At 37.1% G+C, this 16,547-nt stretch overlaps 1 protein-coding gene across 1 annotated transcript in view; it reads right to left on the reverse strand.

Annotated features, from left to right (window-relative positions):
• CDH12 (cadherin 12) overlaps positions 1–16,547 on the reverse strand; it is a 236,830-nt gene that overhangs the window by 12,934 nt on the left and 207,349 nt on the right. The window contains exon 7 of the mRNA XM_010991419.3: positions 15,121–15,257. Within this exon, the coding sequence (XP_010989721.1) occupies positions 15,121–15,257 (137 nt within the window). The remainder of the gene's footprint in view (positions 1–15,120; positions 15,258–16,547) is intronic.

Consider the following 16,547-nt stretch of genomic DNA (forward strand, 5'->3'; position numbering starts at 1 on the left):
ATAATGTTAGTATTCTTTTCTACTTCGATGTGGATGCTTTTAAAGAATGCATACAAATCTCACCACATGACTGATTCTGATAAGCTTACAGTAGTCTTCTGTGCTAAAATTTATTTTAAGAAATAAAAAGCATTGTCAGCAGTAGCTTAAGAAATGTTCACATATTCATATACAACACAGTGAAATTCATTACTGTGTACCAGTACAGGCACAGATAACATAAAGTAAGGATAAATGGTATATTTTGTAAAATAGGTTTTGTTCATAGAAAGTGTATTGGTAATCTTGGAGGAGGATGCATAAAATGTCTATTATTTACACATTAATATTGGTCACATGGCATTATCTTTTATGATAGAAAAGGCTTTGTTCTGTTTCCACAAGTTATTTAATCTTTCTTCAACTTGTGGTATTAGTAAGTGCTAATTCATAAGTTTTCTAATTTGTTGTATTAAATCAGATGGTGATTTACAGAATGTGAGATCACTTGGTAAATTGTCATTATTTTCATTACCAACTATAATTTGTGGAGACTATGTAGTTCGGCTTCTGTTATTAGTATTAAGTACTCATATATCATAAAATACAGATAAAACCAACAATTTGGCTAAGTTAGTTTCACTTTCCTAAATAAACCAAAAATTATCAATCAGTACAACAAAATCAGCTCCTAATACTTTGTAATACTTATAACGTACCCATGTTCTAAAACACATTTCCTAGGTGAACTTATTTAGGTTTTACAGCAACTTTAATATAGAAACTATTATTATCCCCGTAATTGTATACAGAACTCTGAAAAACAGAAGGAGACTGTAACTCTTCCAAAAATCGCAAGACAAAAGTGGTAAGGTGGGTTTTGAATCCAAGTGTCCTAGTTTCAAGTCCATGCCCTTAAACTCTATTAAACATTAACCTACTCAACTTCTGTAACATGTAACAATCAATCACCACCTCTTATTTTATTTGGTACATAATTTACAAATCACAAGGACATAAAAAGAAAAGAGTGTCCCCCCCAACCAGGGTACAGTTTTATTTTATGAGGTTAGTGTCAGGATGAGATAGCTTCTAAAGTCCTGACTTCCCGCATATTATATTTATAGTACAAATTTACGTTTATAATGTGTAAACATATTGCTAATTTAAGCTGTTTTCACCCATAAGAAATTTCCTTTTGGTAATTTTAATATTTATCCTCTCTCAATGTAGATTTTAACTTCTGTCCCAATGAGTAATAGGTCACAAAAATATAATCAGTAATGTAGCATCTTATTATTAAAAGTGTTTCTCAAAGGTGTGCTTTTGGTATTTTAGGTATTAATATAAAAACATTTCGTTGTGTGAGATTTTCCTATGTACTGTAGAATCTGTAGAATTACTGAATATTAAATGTTACTAAGTCATCACTGTGGCAATTACAAAATAAATGCCTCAACAAGGATAAAGGAAAAATTATAACAACAGAGACAACATATTCATATTGTCTAAAATGAGTGATGAGTTTATGGGTTTCACTATATTATTCTCTCTTCTATTGTATATTTGTAAAACTTTTTATAGTTAAAGGTTTAACAATGTCACCTTATTTTTTAAACTCTGGCTGGGTAAGTGGTAATATTTCTATTCAAGAACCACTATACTTAAGAATTCACCTTTTCATAGAGAATATGCTTATTAGAGTAATGTAGAATTTTGTCATTCTATGTAATTCACCAAATGATGTGAAAAAGTAATGACATGTTCTTTCTGATTCATCTAATCTTTGAAACGGCAAAGGTAAAATTTGCTTAAACTTGATTCAGCATGAGCACTATTATCCAAGTCTTTGCCATGTTGGAAACCAGTTATCATTGAATAATTAGATAACAAATTCAAATATGAACTTAATAAATATTAAATAACCAAAATATTACACAATTAATTACTGTGTTCCTGGCAGTCAAACCATTTAAACTGTAATTATCATTGATTCATGCTGCTTATATTGAATAACTAGCTTATTAATAGATTTAGGTTCAGATAAAACAGTAGCTAATTCTATTTTTGTTCCTCATGTCGTCAAGAATGTTTTGTTAGATCTTCTTTCTCTTCCTCCTGGTGATATCTCAGTCAGCTCCCAGAGCTTTTGAGTCAATTTGAGTTAGAATGAGCTTATTGTTAGTATTTTAAAGTATGGCTTAAACTATGGAAAAAAAGGCTAAATTATGAAAATCAGGAATAAAATAGGAGCTATCACTTTTTATCATAAATGAGATACATCTTACAAAATAATCTAGTAAACTTATGCCAAAAATTTAGTCAACATAGATAAACTGGATGGATTCCTAGAAAGATATAAATTATCATCACTGATCTCAAAATTAAAAAAAAAAATCTTAATAGACTTAAAACAAGTGGAGAAAATTACGCTGTAATTAAAAATTTACCCACCAAGAAAAATTCATGCCCACATGGCTTCACTGGGAAATTCCAACAACTATTTAGAGACCATACAGTATCAATTCTTCATGAACTCTTTTAGAAAATACCAGCTCGTTCTGTGTCTTATTACTAAAGCCAACTAAAAGCATCAGGAAAAAAATCAAAGCATGGACTAGTATCACTCACAAACACAGGTACAGAAATTCATTAACAAAAGATTAACAAGTCAATCCCAGAAGCATATTATAAACCTAGTGAATAATGACTAAATAGCATTTACCTTAGGGATGCAAAGTTACTTTAAAATCCAATAATAATGCGATATACCATCTTAATAGAAGAAAGAACAAAAAATCACATAGCCATCTCAGCAGTCAGAATTAGTATTTGACAAAATTTTATCCATATATGATTAAAAAAACTCTCAACAAATAATGAATAGAAGGCAATATCTTCAACCTGACATAGTATATCTATAAGAAACCCATAGCTAACATCACACTCAATGGTGAGAAACTAAATATTTTCTAACACTGAGCACACGGCAAGAATGTCTGCTCTGACTACACATTCTCCATTACACTTAAGGGTTTACCCCCTGCAATCAAATAAAGAGAAAATGAAAGTATTCAGATTGGAAAGAAACAGGAAAGTGTTTTTGTTAAAAAATGACAAGATCCTATAGGTAGGAAATCCTAAGAATCCACAAGGAAACTAACGGATATAATAGAGTGTATCAAGGCCACAGGCTAAGAGAACAATATAAAAGGTGGCTATTGCATACCTAATATACTATCAAATAATAAATTGAAAATAAAATTAGCAAAACCATTCAATTCACAATAGAATCAAAGATAATAAAATCTTTAGGAATTAATTTAGCAAAATAAATGCAGGACTTACAAACTGAAATTCACAAATCATTGCTCAGAGAAATAAAATGGATTGCTGATGGAGATGTAAAACTGTATAGTCACTTTGGAAAATAGGTCAGAACTTTCTTTAAACATTAAACAGGAACTTATAACCTAACAATTCCACTCCTAGGTGTCTAGCCAAGAGGATGAACTGAATGTCCACAAAAAGCCTGGATGCATATTACGGAAGCGTTATGTGTGTAGTTCCAAACTGGGACCAATTCAAATGTCTGTCTTTCGGTGAATTGATAAACAATGGAATATCCACACAATTAAAAATTCTATAACAATAAAAAGGAAGAAAATAGTGACATATGCTACATCATGAATGAACTTCAAATCTAGTGTTCTTCATTGATAAGAAAAGAGGACTGACATCACTCCTTACTCAGAGCTTAATTAACTGCAGAAAGCAAAACATTACAGTGCCTTTCGGTTTCTGAAGTACAAGAGCTTTGCAGAGACTCCAGGCCCAGCTGCCAAGTCTTCCAGACTTCCTGGAGCAGATATTAAGATGAACTCTCTTAGAATTCCTGACCCAAAGAAGCTCCATGATAATGTGTTATGCAGCAATAGAAAACGAATCCTGGTGATAAGACATATTAAAATATATATTACAAGGAAAGGAGGAGTCTGACTTGGGGGCTGCAGCTGAGATGGGCTCCCTGCAGAGCCCACTGGCCACGGTGGGGGAAGCAGCGTTCATTTCCAGGCACCGAGTAGGGACTTTGCCCCGAGGGGGCTGTTGCTGGGGCTCGAGCTCTCATTTTGTCCCAGGTCTGCAGACACTTCCAGCAAGTCTTCTGCTTCCGTGGAGACTGATGCAGCTATCAGCTCCCGTGGTCTCCAAGCCACCTGGAGTGGGGCCACCACTATTTGGAGCCAAATGTTGCCCTGCCCTGACCCACAGCGGCTCTGAGCCCACGTTCCTGCCCTCTGTGGGCTGTGGATTGGAACTGGGAAGGGGCTTGCTGGGGACACAGAGCCTGGCCTGGAGGGATTGGCCAGCAAGGCCAGGGAGGTTGGTGGCAGTCATCTGCTGATGGAGATTACAGCCACCCCCAGGAGTCTCAGCACAAGTCAGCCCCTTTCCTAGGAGCTCCTGGCCCGCTTCAGAGCTTGGACCTTGAGAGGGAGAAGGACATTCAGGGCATTATATGTGGCATCTGCATAGACGAGATGTGGATCAAGCCAGAGGCCAAACGGATCTTCCACGTCCTGCCCAGCTGCACACGCCCACTGTCTGCGCTGCCAGTGATTGTAGCTGAAGAGAGGGCAGGACTCCTCTCTGGACTTCCTTAAGCCTGTTATCACTGCCGGATCCATTCCAGCCACGTTGTACCCCACGTATTCTATGTGACCACAGAGACTGACAAGGGGCAACCTAGCAGGAACTCCAAGGCTCACATCAGCCAGATTGGAGGCCAGTTCTTCATGTGGGAGAATGGCCACTGTGCCTTCAAGTCTGACTGTGTTTACCTGCACCAGCTCCCAGCTAAGGTCCTTCCTCACCCAAGAGTGTGCAGCTGGCCTCTGGGAGTGAGGTGCTGAGCCCAGCAGTGTTCTTAGATGATGCCAAGCCAGAGGACCAAGGTGTTCTTTGGGGACTGTGCCCTGGTCATGGCCTCGGGTTCAGAATTCCTATGATCCCAACAGCTCTTACCACGGCCTCCAGTACCCAGGATCAACGAGTGGGGCGGAAGGCTGAGGAGCCCAGGTGTGGCAGGCAGTCGGTGTATTTCCTGTTGGGCTTGGTTGGGGAGGAAAGTAGCACGTGCCCCCCACCGTGGACTGCAGCAGTGAGACAGTGGGGGACGTGGAGGAGGGCGAGTGCTCTCGGGAAAGAGAGGGTGTTCTCACTCTCTTATCAGAATCTTGGTTTTTAACTTTGCTCTTTTGTAGGAGGATACTGAAGGAAAACCAACAAGATGAACCTAAGCCATCAGAAATAAGGGGTGGGGGGAAGAAGAATGAAGAATGGCATTGCTCCCTGAATTGGTGCTTTTTTAGCTGGAATCATCTGAAATTTCACTGATTCACCTGTCTGGTGCTTGATGCCGGCAGTTTGCTGGAAATGTACACACGAATACTCACGCATTGTCTCTCTATGTAAACTTGACTTCCTCACAACATGGTGGCATGAGGTCAAGGGCATGAATTTCAAGAATGAGAAAAATTCAGACAGAAACTATTGCTTTTATGACCTAATGCGGTCACATAGGAACACTTCTCCACTATGTTAGGGCAGTTACCAGCTCCTTTCCAAATTCACGGGAGGAGTAGACTTCACTTCTAGGTAAAAGAAATGTCAGCCTCATTGTAAGAAGAACATATGGGATGGGATAGACACAAAGATGCAGCCCTTTTTGGAACCTGGAATCAGAAATCTCTTAGGAATGGGTTCACTGGTTACTAGTTACTAGCACTGTAACTTTTGATAAATCCTACAAACAAAACAAAAACAAACAAAAAGCCCTCTAAAATTTAAATCTAAAAACTGATATAAATTAATGGTTCTTATGCCGTCCTCTTTGGTGCTAAGGAGTTTTACAGGAAACAAAGAGAAGTCATTGGCTTTATCCATAGTTCTCTGTATATGCTATATTAGTATCCCACATAAGATTTCATTTGACAAAGTGTCCTGGTGATCTACAGAGTTTGAAAAATACAGATCTATAAATAGTTATTTATAGGTGAGAAAACTTAAGCGTAATCTTGCCCTATGCTTTGTGTCAGAGCCAAGACTGGATTCCAAATCCCCTTACTATGTTTTTTGCACCTTATGATATATATCGATTAACTCAGAGAGTAAGAAAACACTGAGTGAGATCTGCCACGTACGTGATGCTCGCTCACTTTCAATGAGTCATGTTTATTCTGCAATCTAGCCAGCGTGCTGTGAGGAAGCCCAGTTTATACTCAAACGTCAAAGAGGTATTTTTGTTTGTTGTTTTTAATCACATAGTAGATACTCAATAAATGCTGGGCAAATGATAGAAATGTTTCCAAGAACTAAATGAAAAGTGTAATTGAAAATGTTTTAAAAACCGCAAAGTACTAACAAACACAATACTCCTATTATGTGAAAATATGCTGGAGTTATTAGGTTTCCTTATTTTAAAAACGACACCTGCTTTTGAATAACAATTGGAGTTCAAAATTCAATTTTATCAGTATGTACAAAATTGCAACTACAATAACTTCAAGAATGAAATCTTAGCTTTTTATACCAAAAATTGAATTATAATGCAAACTGAGCAAAATATAGTGAATAAAAAAACACAGGCTCTATTTGTCTTTTTTCTTTAAATCACTTCACTTTTAAATTACAAGATAAACAGTATCTAATAATAGCTCTGTTCAATTACCATAGTATGATCTGTAGCTAGACTGAGCCATCCATAAAGAGAATGTAAATTATTCATATAAACCTATGCTAAAGTCAAAAGTTACCTTTGGTGCTGTTGATGACAAAAACTGATCTCCAAAGAATAAGAAGTCTTTAAAAAACCACCAATCAATTTCTTTGCAAAGAACACAGTAGAGAAACTTATTACTGATTTTAAATATTTTCAATAACACAAAGCCTTAGATATTCTGAGTTTCTTGAGAGCAGAAACCACCTCATATTCATCTTTAAACCTCCAGAGTTTAACACTAGAGTGCCTAATAGATGCTAACAAACTGAACATACCAATAAATAAATATACTTTCAAAAACAGACTGAACTGAGAAACAAAAGTTGATTATTACAGCTAATGTAACAGGAATCCTGTGCTGAACATGACCCACTGACACCGTGACAGTCAATATATTTTCCTTGAATTCACCCATTGCCAGCAAGACCATGGTTAACATTAGGTGCCATTTTACTTTATGTTCAACTATCTATAATTTAACATTTTTTTCTCAAGTGATTTTCTTTAATATAATAACAGAATTTTAAATTGGTATTTTGAAGGCATGTAAAACCCATTATTGATTTTTGATCAATTTAATTAAAAGGAGATGCTTTTATACAGGTAGTTAACAGGTCAGTAAACAATCAAATTTGGGAAACAGTCACTTGGAAAAACATAATAAACTGTTAATAGTTTGATTATGTATTATTTCTCATTAGTTAAAATCAATTAAATCATGGAAGCAATGAGAATACAGTGCAAAGAATTCAAAGCTGTGTTTTATCCTCTAACCTCCCCTCTCTCCTATGTTTCTCATCAAATTAGTTGACCAAAATGTTGTTTCTAGGACCTAAATACTTCTCTTCCCTTCTACCCATTAGCAAGTTTTTTGTTCCCCTGTCTTTCTATTGTTTCTTTGCCTAACCCTTAAATGGCTAAGTCCACATCATAGAACCACTTCTCGTGGTTTGTACTCACATATTCATTATAGTCTATATGTTGATTAATCTCAAATTTATTTATCAGACCTAAGTCTCTCTCCTGGTTTCTTGATCCGTATACACATGACATATATACATGACGACCTGCATGAGCAGCAAGAATATAAAATTTAACCTGTTCAAAACTGAGCTCATAATCTTTGCCCAAAACCATTCATTCTATGTTTTCTACCTCAGTTTATGGCACCCCCAGCCCTCCTGCTGCCTATCTAAAAATCTGAACAGTAATGGTGATTCCTCATTCACCTCATTTCCATATCCAATCAACACTAATTCTTACCATTTTCACCTCTCAACTTTCCTTGAAATCTCTCCATTTCTTTCTTATTGTCCTTGCCATTACTCTATAAGTCATCAGTTTCTGCCTTAGATTATCCCAAAATTTTTCCATTTTTTCTACCATTTTCCAACCCTGCTTTACTCCAACCGATTTGCCATTCTGCTTCCAGTATAAATTTTCAACAATGCCAGTCATATCAAATTCTATTTTTGACTATACCTCTTCAGTATTGACTTTTTACTTCACAATGAAATCAACATTATAATATGCTGGAAAAAATAACCTTCATATTTTGTATCTAGATTCTTTTCATTTGTGGAAGAAGATTATTTAGAAGAGGTAAGTACAGAGAGATAGGGACAGAAAGACAAAGAATAAGAGAGACAGAGGAGTTTTATCTTTTACTCACCCTCAATTTATTTACTTTTTCCTGTACTAAATTACTTTATATTCCTTTGACTGTCTTATGCACTCTTCAACTTCTAGAGCTCGGCATGTGCTATTTCCACCATCTAAAATACCTTTCTGCCCTCCTTTCCCTCCTAATCTTCTACTTTTCTGTTTAGATGCTGTGTTTTCATGGAGGAATCCCCTTTATCTTTCTGTGTGCTCTCATAATACCCTGCTTATTTTCCTATTTCCCATGTTAACATTTATAACATGATATTCTTATTGGCAGTTAATCATGTTTGATGCCTAGTAGATTATAAGTCAATATGAGGAAGATATTTTTTTCATTGTAAACTTCTGCTCTGAACACAAAGAGCAGTGTTTAATATATAGCAAGAAATGAATAAATGAAGTAGTAAAATTTTGCTGTTACATTTATATTTATGATAAACATAAATTTCTTGAAAAATTAATAAAATTTATGATATAATAATGGTCCCTTAAGATTTAATATGTCATATATTTCAAATAGCCATAAAGCTCACCATTTATTCATTAATTATGTACACATCCATATGTTCCAGAGAGTATGATAAATCACAGGCATCAGAGATGTATAAGATGAAGTTCCTGATAATAAGAATTTCACAGCTGAGAGGCTCACTATACAAATAAATGAAATACAATATAGTTCATGAAGTCAATGATATTTTCAATGTAAAAAAATTTTTTTTTATTTTTGAGTTCTATTTTTGGTATGTGATATTAAAAGGAATTTTCTGTACATATCTAAACATAATTTTTTAATCCAAATTTCAACCTTCAGGTGGAAAGTTTGTCATTTGGTTTTAATTTCCTGAGAAAAATCAGATACTAATTAAGAAAAAAACAACAAGCCTTTCATTATTATTTTGGATGTGATTTTGATAGAGCAGTTTTACCGATTTAAATGACTCCTAAGTAGTTTGATTATGGTAGTGTACCCATAAGCAGCTGAAAGTTTAAAATAAAATATAAACAATCACAACAAATTTGTATTCCATTATATTTACACATCATATAATAGTAAGAAAAATAGTACCATTTCTAAATTAAGTGGATGATTATGGTGATGTTAATGATTATTATTTTAATGTATATTATACACTGAAGGTTTCATGAAATAGTTGAATATTTATACTTTCTTCACAGTATGTATTACATTTACAAGTACTATTAAAATGTTGCCAATACTATTAGAAATAAAACTTAACTTTCTTTGAGAATACAAAATAGTGCCATATAGTCACTTAGAGAAAAGAAAGGAAATTAGTAAATGGTAGATAAACTACCTACACTCATACGTGTAAAGGAGGGTATTCATGAAGAGTAAGAGAAAGGCAATTATTTGAGAAATAAAAAGAAAAAAATAATGACTTCAATCCAGAATGGAAACCAATGGTTACATTTAGTCCTCAAAAGCCAGCTGCACTCTCTGAGTAAATACATCTCTTCACAGTAACATTACACTCTTTAACATCCCCAAATCCATGCCAATCTTTAAAAGTCTGGAGAATTTGGTACACTGGTTCCAACATCAATATCCATTAATAACCTAGGTATCCTGTTTAAAAAAGAGATTTCTTGGCAATAATCCTGAAAATTCTGATCCAGTATGTCTTGAATGGGGTCCAGGAATACTGTTCCCAGGTGATTCTGATGCAGGTAACCATTGAGAAGTTAAAGAACAGTAGTAAAAAAGAAAGGCCAACCTGTATGTCCATTCTCAATAAATGTGCATATGGCTTACAGTGCTCTTTTGAAGAAACAATGGCCAAATTAGAAAGAAATGTCTACTGCTCACCACTGCAGAAAGTCTGGAGTCAGGCCTGTCGCTTGATCCTGGTGAGGTCAACCGTGGTCACCCAGGTGAATACGGTGTAACCCAGTCAGTGCTGGCTTATAGGAATGCAGGTCCCTGTGCAACTACCTTCCAGACCCACCAGCTGGGGAAAGCTGGGGAAGTGACATATGCTTCTTTGGACATATATTAAACTGGGAACACATAGAAACAGCAGGAATGAGGATTGGTTCAAAAATGCACCTGAAAAACTTTGCAGTTTCTCAGTGAGGCATTTAAGGCTCTCTTTGATAAGTCCTCAGGTTTCCTTTCTTTAATGTTTTTTTAAAATTGAGATATAATTGACAGCTAATGTTATATTAATTTAAGTGTATAACACAATGATTTAATACTTGTATCTATCTTGAAGTGGCTATAGAAGTGGGGGTGAGGGGGGTGGAAAAGGATGAATGTGATCAAAATGTGCAGACTTCTAGTTATAAACTGGATCACGTTTAGGGATGTAGTGTACCGCGTGGTGACAACAGCTAACAATCTTGAACCTTATATTAGAAAGTTCCTCATAGAGTAGATCTCAGGCTTCCCTTCTGAACGCATTTTCTCTAATCCGCTTACAAAGTCTGGACACCAGCTGAGCTACCCCACTTGTAAAATCTCATCTGGCCATGAACTCTGATACCTCTCTGCCTTTGCTTAAGATGTTTCTTTAACCTAGAATGCCCTTCTTTCCTCTCTCTCAATATCTTTTTCATCTTTTAAAGATTTAGCTCAAATGAGAATTTTTATATGACATATTATGTTTATGCTTTGGCAAATAATTATTTTAATTATTTTCTCTCCTACAGCACTTTGTGTTTTGGTTGTATACTTAATGAATTCAACACAAAATTTCCAGGCCTTGTGGTCAAGTTACATGGTCTCTTGATGTTCTGCACTTTGAGAGAGACTTGTCTAGCTGCCAAGAACCACATATGGTAGGCAACTTGTTGAAACAGCTTCCTGACATCCACATGAGTTACCTTCATGTAATGTTCTGCCCTTAAGTGAGGGCTGGATCTAATGACTTGCTTTTACTCAGTAGAATGGGGCAAAAATGACACCACCAAGGTCAGAATTGACATCACATCACTTTTGCAGGGGAGCAGGACACTAACTGAACAAGACAAATCCCATGGAGCCATCTGACTGATTCGGCTCCTCCTTCCTTGTGCCCTTCTTCTCAGCCGAGGCCCGGGCTGAACCAGCAGCAGGAGCTGCAGACTTGCCCTCTTGAGGCGGGCACGCTGGCCAGCTTGTGGATACCCTGGGCAGTGACACCTTCAGTGTTTTTTCCTGTCAGCTCACTGATGACCTTGTTAGCAGGTCATTGTCCACCTCATCAACGCCCATGCTGTCCAGGATCTTCTTTACATCCTTGGTGCTGGGATGGGTATTGCCACCAATGGCAGCCATGAGGTGAGAGGCAGCATCATGTAGGTAGACAACATTTTTCTACATACAGGGATATTACCCAAAAGGATCCTTCACATTGACATCTTGTAACTTGAGACTGATGCAGTAATTAACACTTATTGGACACAGATAGAAATCTACCTATCTACAACACTGCCACACACATGATATTGCACATGTATTTCCCAATTTTCATCTTTTGAGTCTTTGTATTTTATTTCTAAAATGCAAATTCACTATTGAATTCTAATAGGTAAGCAGTCTAACGAGTTTAAAGATAGGTAGATAGGTTAAATAGACAGATGCCAAGATTAAAAGTAATTTCAGTTCAATTACACATACACTGCAAATATATATATATTTTTACTATATTTACTTTAACTATCCATGCATGTGAAATTCACCTTGATTAATTTTACTGTTAACTTATTTAAAGTTAAGTAAAATGAAGCATAGGAAAGTGAATCCGTGTCCCTGTGAAATTGTGTTTTGGAGTGAGTGATGGGCTCCAATACTAGCTTGGTCATTATTGCCTGTGTGACAAACGAAATATCTCTCAGCCTCCATTTCCTCCCTCCTACAGTGTGGACAGTAATAAACTGAGTGAATGTATATAAAACTATTAGAATAGTTTGGTTTACTAGTTTACAATTACTATTATTCTAGAAAAACTAGATACTTTCTTGTCATTTGGTCTGAGAATATAATTTCATGGCTAACTATTTGCCACATAGGCATAAGAAACCCTTCAGAAAATTTTTCTAAGTTTGACAAAGCTAAGCTTTTAAGGAACGATGACACCACTTGCTCTGTAAGTGTGCAAACTCCCCTTCCATTTTCCAAATGGCTGAATCCCAGGCTCTGACTGGAGGGACCAGACCTGCTACTCCAGGTGCCCTCACACCGTGATGATGGTTTTGGCGGCTTTGGTAGCCACTGGAGAGAAAGAGACCTTTAAAGCTACAAAACAGGTGACAGAAGAACTATCTGCAGGCTTTCATCCTGAGTTAAGGTACTGGACCTACCACTCCTTTTCAAAAAAAAAAAAAAAAAAAAAAAAAGAGGCACAAGGTTTGCGTGTGCATTAATAGGAAAGTTAGGTTACATTAATAGTTTTCTAATGAATAACATTTTATTAGAACAATACGTTTGATAAATAGAAGCTATTTGAAGAGACAACCTCTGGTCTGTTGTCACTTGCTACATCCAAGCTATTAGCGGGAATATAATGTTGTTCCTGGAGGTCTTATATACCATACTTAGACAATTTATGTTCATTATACTTGTCGAAGATCTTCCAAAGCTAAAGTTCATTTTCTAACATAATATACTTACACTGTTCCCAATATTATGGATGAATGAAATAATTGAAAACATAAAAAGAATGATGAATAACATACATAACTGTAATAGGATGTGATATGGGAGGAAAGGAAGGATGCCTAGCATGAGAGGAGACTTCAGGAAAACAACTGAAAGAGAATGGGGTCCTCCAAAAGGGGAAGGCTGGCATTCAGTTCAGTTCTCCTGATAGCAGTCGGCTCAGGCAGTGGACTGGATGACCTGCTCTCAGAGCCTAACTGAGCAAGGAGAACAGAGCTGAAAGAAGATGGCAGGAGAGAGAAAGCAGACAATAGAGGAGTAGCCTGTAATGGACCTGTTTAGCCTGACAAGGATGTGTCATGGCCACAAGGCCAAGTGGACATAACAGAAGGAAGTTGAGAAATCATGCTATTAACTCACCCAAGAAAGCCACCTGCTGAACAACGGGACCTGGAATTAAGAAGCCGTAAGATCTACCACAGGTGGGATGCCCAGAGCCCCCACCGCCAAATAACTCAAAAGTTACTTGAAGAGGGACAGTATGTGGCAGTCCACTGGGCCAGTCCATTTTAATCCTAGAAGCAGCAGCAGCGGAGGGAACACTCGGTGGAGACAGAGAAGAGAGATTCATACTTTTCATTCCTCTCCCTCCTTTCCAGTCTAACAAATTGGACAATCAAGAGTCACCCTCACAACCAAGGAGTCAAAGTTTCAACTGATGGTGTTATTGAGTTCTGCAGTTATCTACTGCCAGGTAACAACAAACGACCCCAACATATAGTTGCTTGAAATAATTACAATTTTAGTATTTCTCATAATTTTGTGGAGGTTACAGTGTGGTACTCAGCTAGCAAGCAATCTGGCTAGAGGCTCCAAGACAGTTTTACTTATATATCCAGCACTCTGGAGGGTGTGGTTAAAAGGCTGAGCTGGCTGGGATTGTCAACCTGACCACCAGCCTCTAGCATGACAGCTTCAGAGTAGTCAGTCTTCTTACACAAAAGAGAAGAATTCCAACAAACAAGACAGAAGCTGCATGTTCTTTTAAGCTAGATTTGCCTCTAATAATCAGTAACGTAGAAGTAATGCAATCAGCTAAAAACACCATTAAAGCCTGGGGATATGTCTCTGATGACTCATGTTTGGAAGCAGTTGTTGAAGATGAACACAACTCTCTCATATTTACACCCCGCTGAGTTGAAACTGATCAAAAACGCCTCAGCAGAAATGTTCACCGTTAGCTCCTCCCCGCATGAGAAGATGACATTAGCTGCCAAAGTCTTTGTACCAGACACACAAAAGGAAATAAGAAGAAAACAAAATGAGAAATACTCAGAAGGGATTTCTCCAAATCTTTCAAGAGACTCTAAATAGGATCGGTACAAAGGACTTTTCTTACAAACAACTCTGCGGACAGCCAAATGTCACCGCTCCCACCCTCATCTGTTACCTCAGGAAGCTGTGATAATATCCTCAACTCTTCAGCCAAACAAGTAAGACCTATAATTACTCTCAATCGTTAGGCTTCTCTCCTGGACCAAGCAGGAACCAGCACAAGGAGTCATTCCTAATAATCCTATGGAGTCTGAGTGCCTTTTTGAAGAACTGCACTTAAAACTCCTGTCTATTCCACAATGATGATCATAAAAACACACATTCTAATGAAAGGAGAGAGACAGATGAGAAGTGACTTTAAAAATGCTCTGTTCTTTTTCAGAATAGAGGATTTCATGTGATGATAACTTCCTCCTGCCCGGCCTGCGAAGCTCCCAGCAACACAGACAGGGATGCAGCGTGGAAGAGAAGGCGGAGCTCCGGTGGGGGTCTGAGGCTGCCGCATGGAAAGGGAATGAGGTCACACAATGAAACTCACTACTAGATATTCATGCAGTCCTGCAAATAGGGCTCATTGGCAGCTGTCACAATTTTTCTGGACTTATGCTACGAGGAAAAGGCACAGGTTTCTGAGTCTCCCCAGGAGACCACTCAGCTGTCAGTCCGAAAATGAAAAACACCTCAGCAGGGACTCGTTTAAGAGCGTGAAATCCAAAGAACGGCAGCATAACATTGATTCCGGCCATGCCATACTTACTAACTTTACTCGCAATTATGGAGAAATTATACTGTGCAGTGCTTTCTCTGTCGAGTAACTCATTAGTGGCGATGGTGCCTTCAGTTCCGTCTATTGTAAAGTAGCTGTCCCCATCACTCTTCCAGTCTATGAAGTACCTGTATATAAAAAGAGCAGATGCAAATGTGCAATGATTACACATTCATCATAATGGCAGGCAGGCTAACTTGCCACAGTTCTGTATTTTTTTCTCCCTGTAGCTATTACCCACCTTGCAATAAAGAAGAGTGTAAATGACAGCTTCTTTATTGCAAAGTCAGTATGCTCAAGGGGAAACTGGAAATAATGAAAGATTTAGCACCCGTGCTGTTCATATCCTTTTAGGGTCTTGACACCTTGAAAGCTCAGCAGAGACTCAAATTCTAAAGCTGACCATGGGTTTCCTTAACCTGCTGAATATTAAAACTTTTTCAGGCAGTAAAAATCCCTTAATGGGGGCTGTGGGAAGAGGTGGGGGTGGGGGAGACATCTGGAAATAGCTACGAAGAAGTTAAGCCAGAACAGAGGTAGCATCTTTGTTTCCGTGGGCAGAAAATATCATACTATGGAAACTAAGGGGGAAATTTTGAAATGAAAATCCAATAATTGTAGATTTCTCTCAGACACTTATAAAAAGGCCATGGTTGCTTAGTTGTTTATTACTCTAAATATCAAGGCAACTCTCTTTCAAAAAAAAAAAAAAGCAAAGCAATGACCTTGCCTAATAATACCCTTTATCTTCTTTATTAGTTAACTTTCTTGATAATAACTGCTGTTGCCTACTTTATGTGAATCAGCTGAACTAAGAAATCCAAGCAAATGAATAAAAAACATACTGCATTGCTATAAATTTTATGTAAGAATGTGCGTAGAGAGTGACATGTAAAATTATTTATTAAACATGTATTTTAAATCATTGTATTAGTAGATATTTTCAAATCTTACCATGTGTCAGACAGATATCATTCTAAATATTTACATATATTAATTTCAAAAATTCCCACAACCCTAAAAATAAGTGTTTTTAATCTCCCCATTTTGCATTTGGGGAAACTGCCAAAGTTCACAAAGTTAGAAAGTTTTAGAGCTGATATTTGAACCAGGTCATCAATGTTTTCCATATAATTATCATTAGAGAGTCTTACCAATTTTAAACAGATCATTCTATGTGAAAGGGCTCGGTAATCAAAGACTCAATGCACAATATATCTATGACCATATTTTTGGCCAGGGAATCAAGAGGAGCTCATGACAACAGTGGCTGAAAGCAGATGACAGCATCGTAGTCAGCCCACCGAAATCCTCAGGTCATCATGAAAAGTCAGTTTAAGGCGTGTATTCCAAAACAGAAATTTATTATTTTAACAAACTGCTCATTTAAAACTGAGGCAGTTTGACTATCATTTCAG

Source organism: Camelus dromedarius, chromosome 3 (genome assembly GCF_036321535.1).
Source record: "Camelus dromedarius isolate mCamDro1 chromosome 3, mCamDro1.pat, whole genome shotgun sequence".
NCBI classification, from domain to species: Eukaryota; Metazoa; Chordata; class Mammalia; order Artiodactyla; family Camelidae; genus Camelus; species Camelus dromedarius.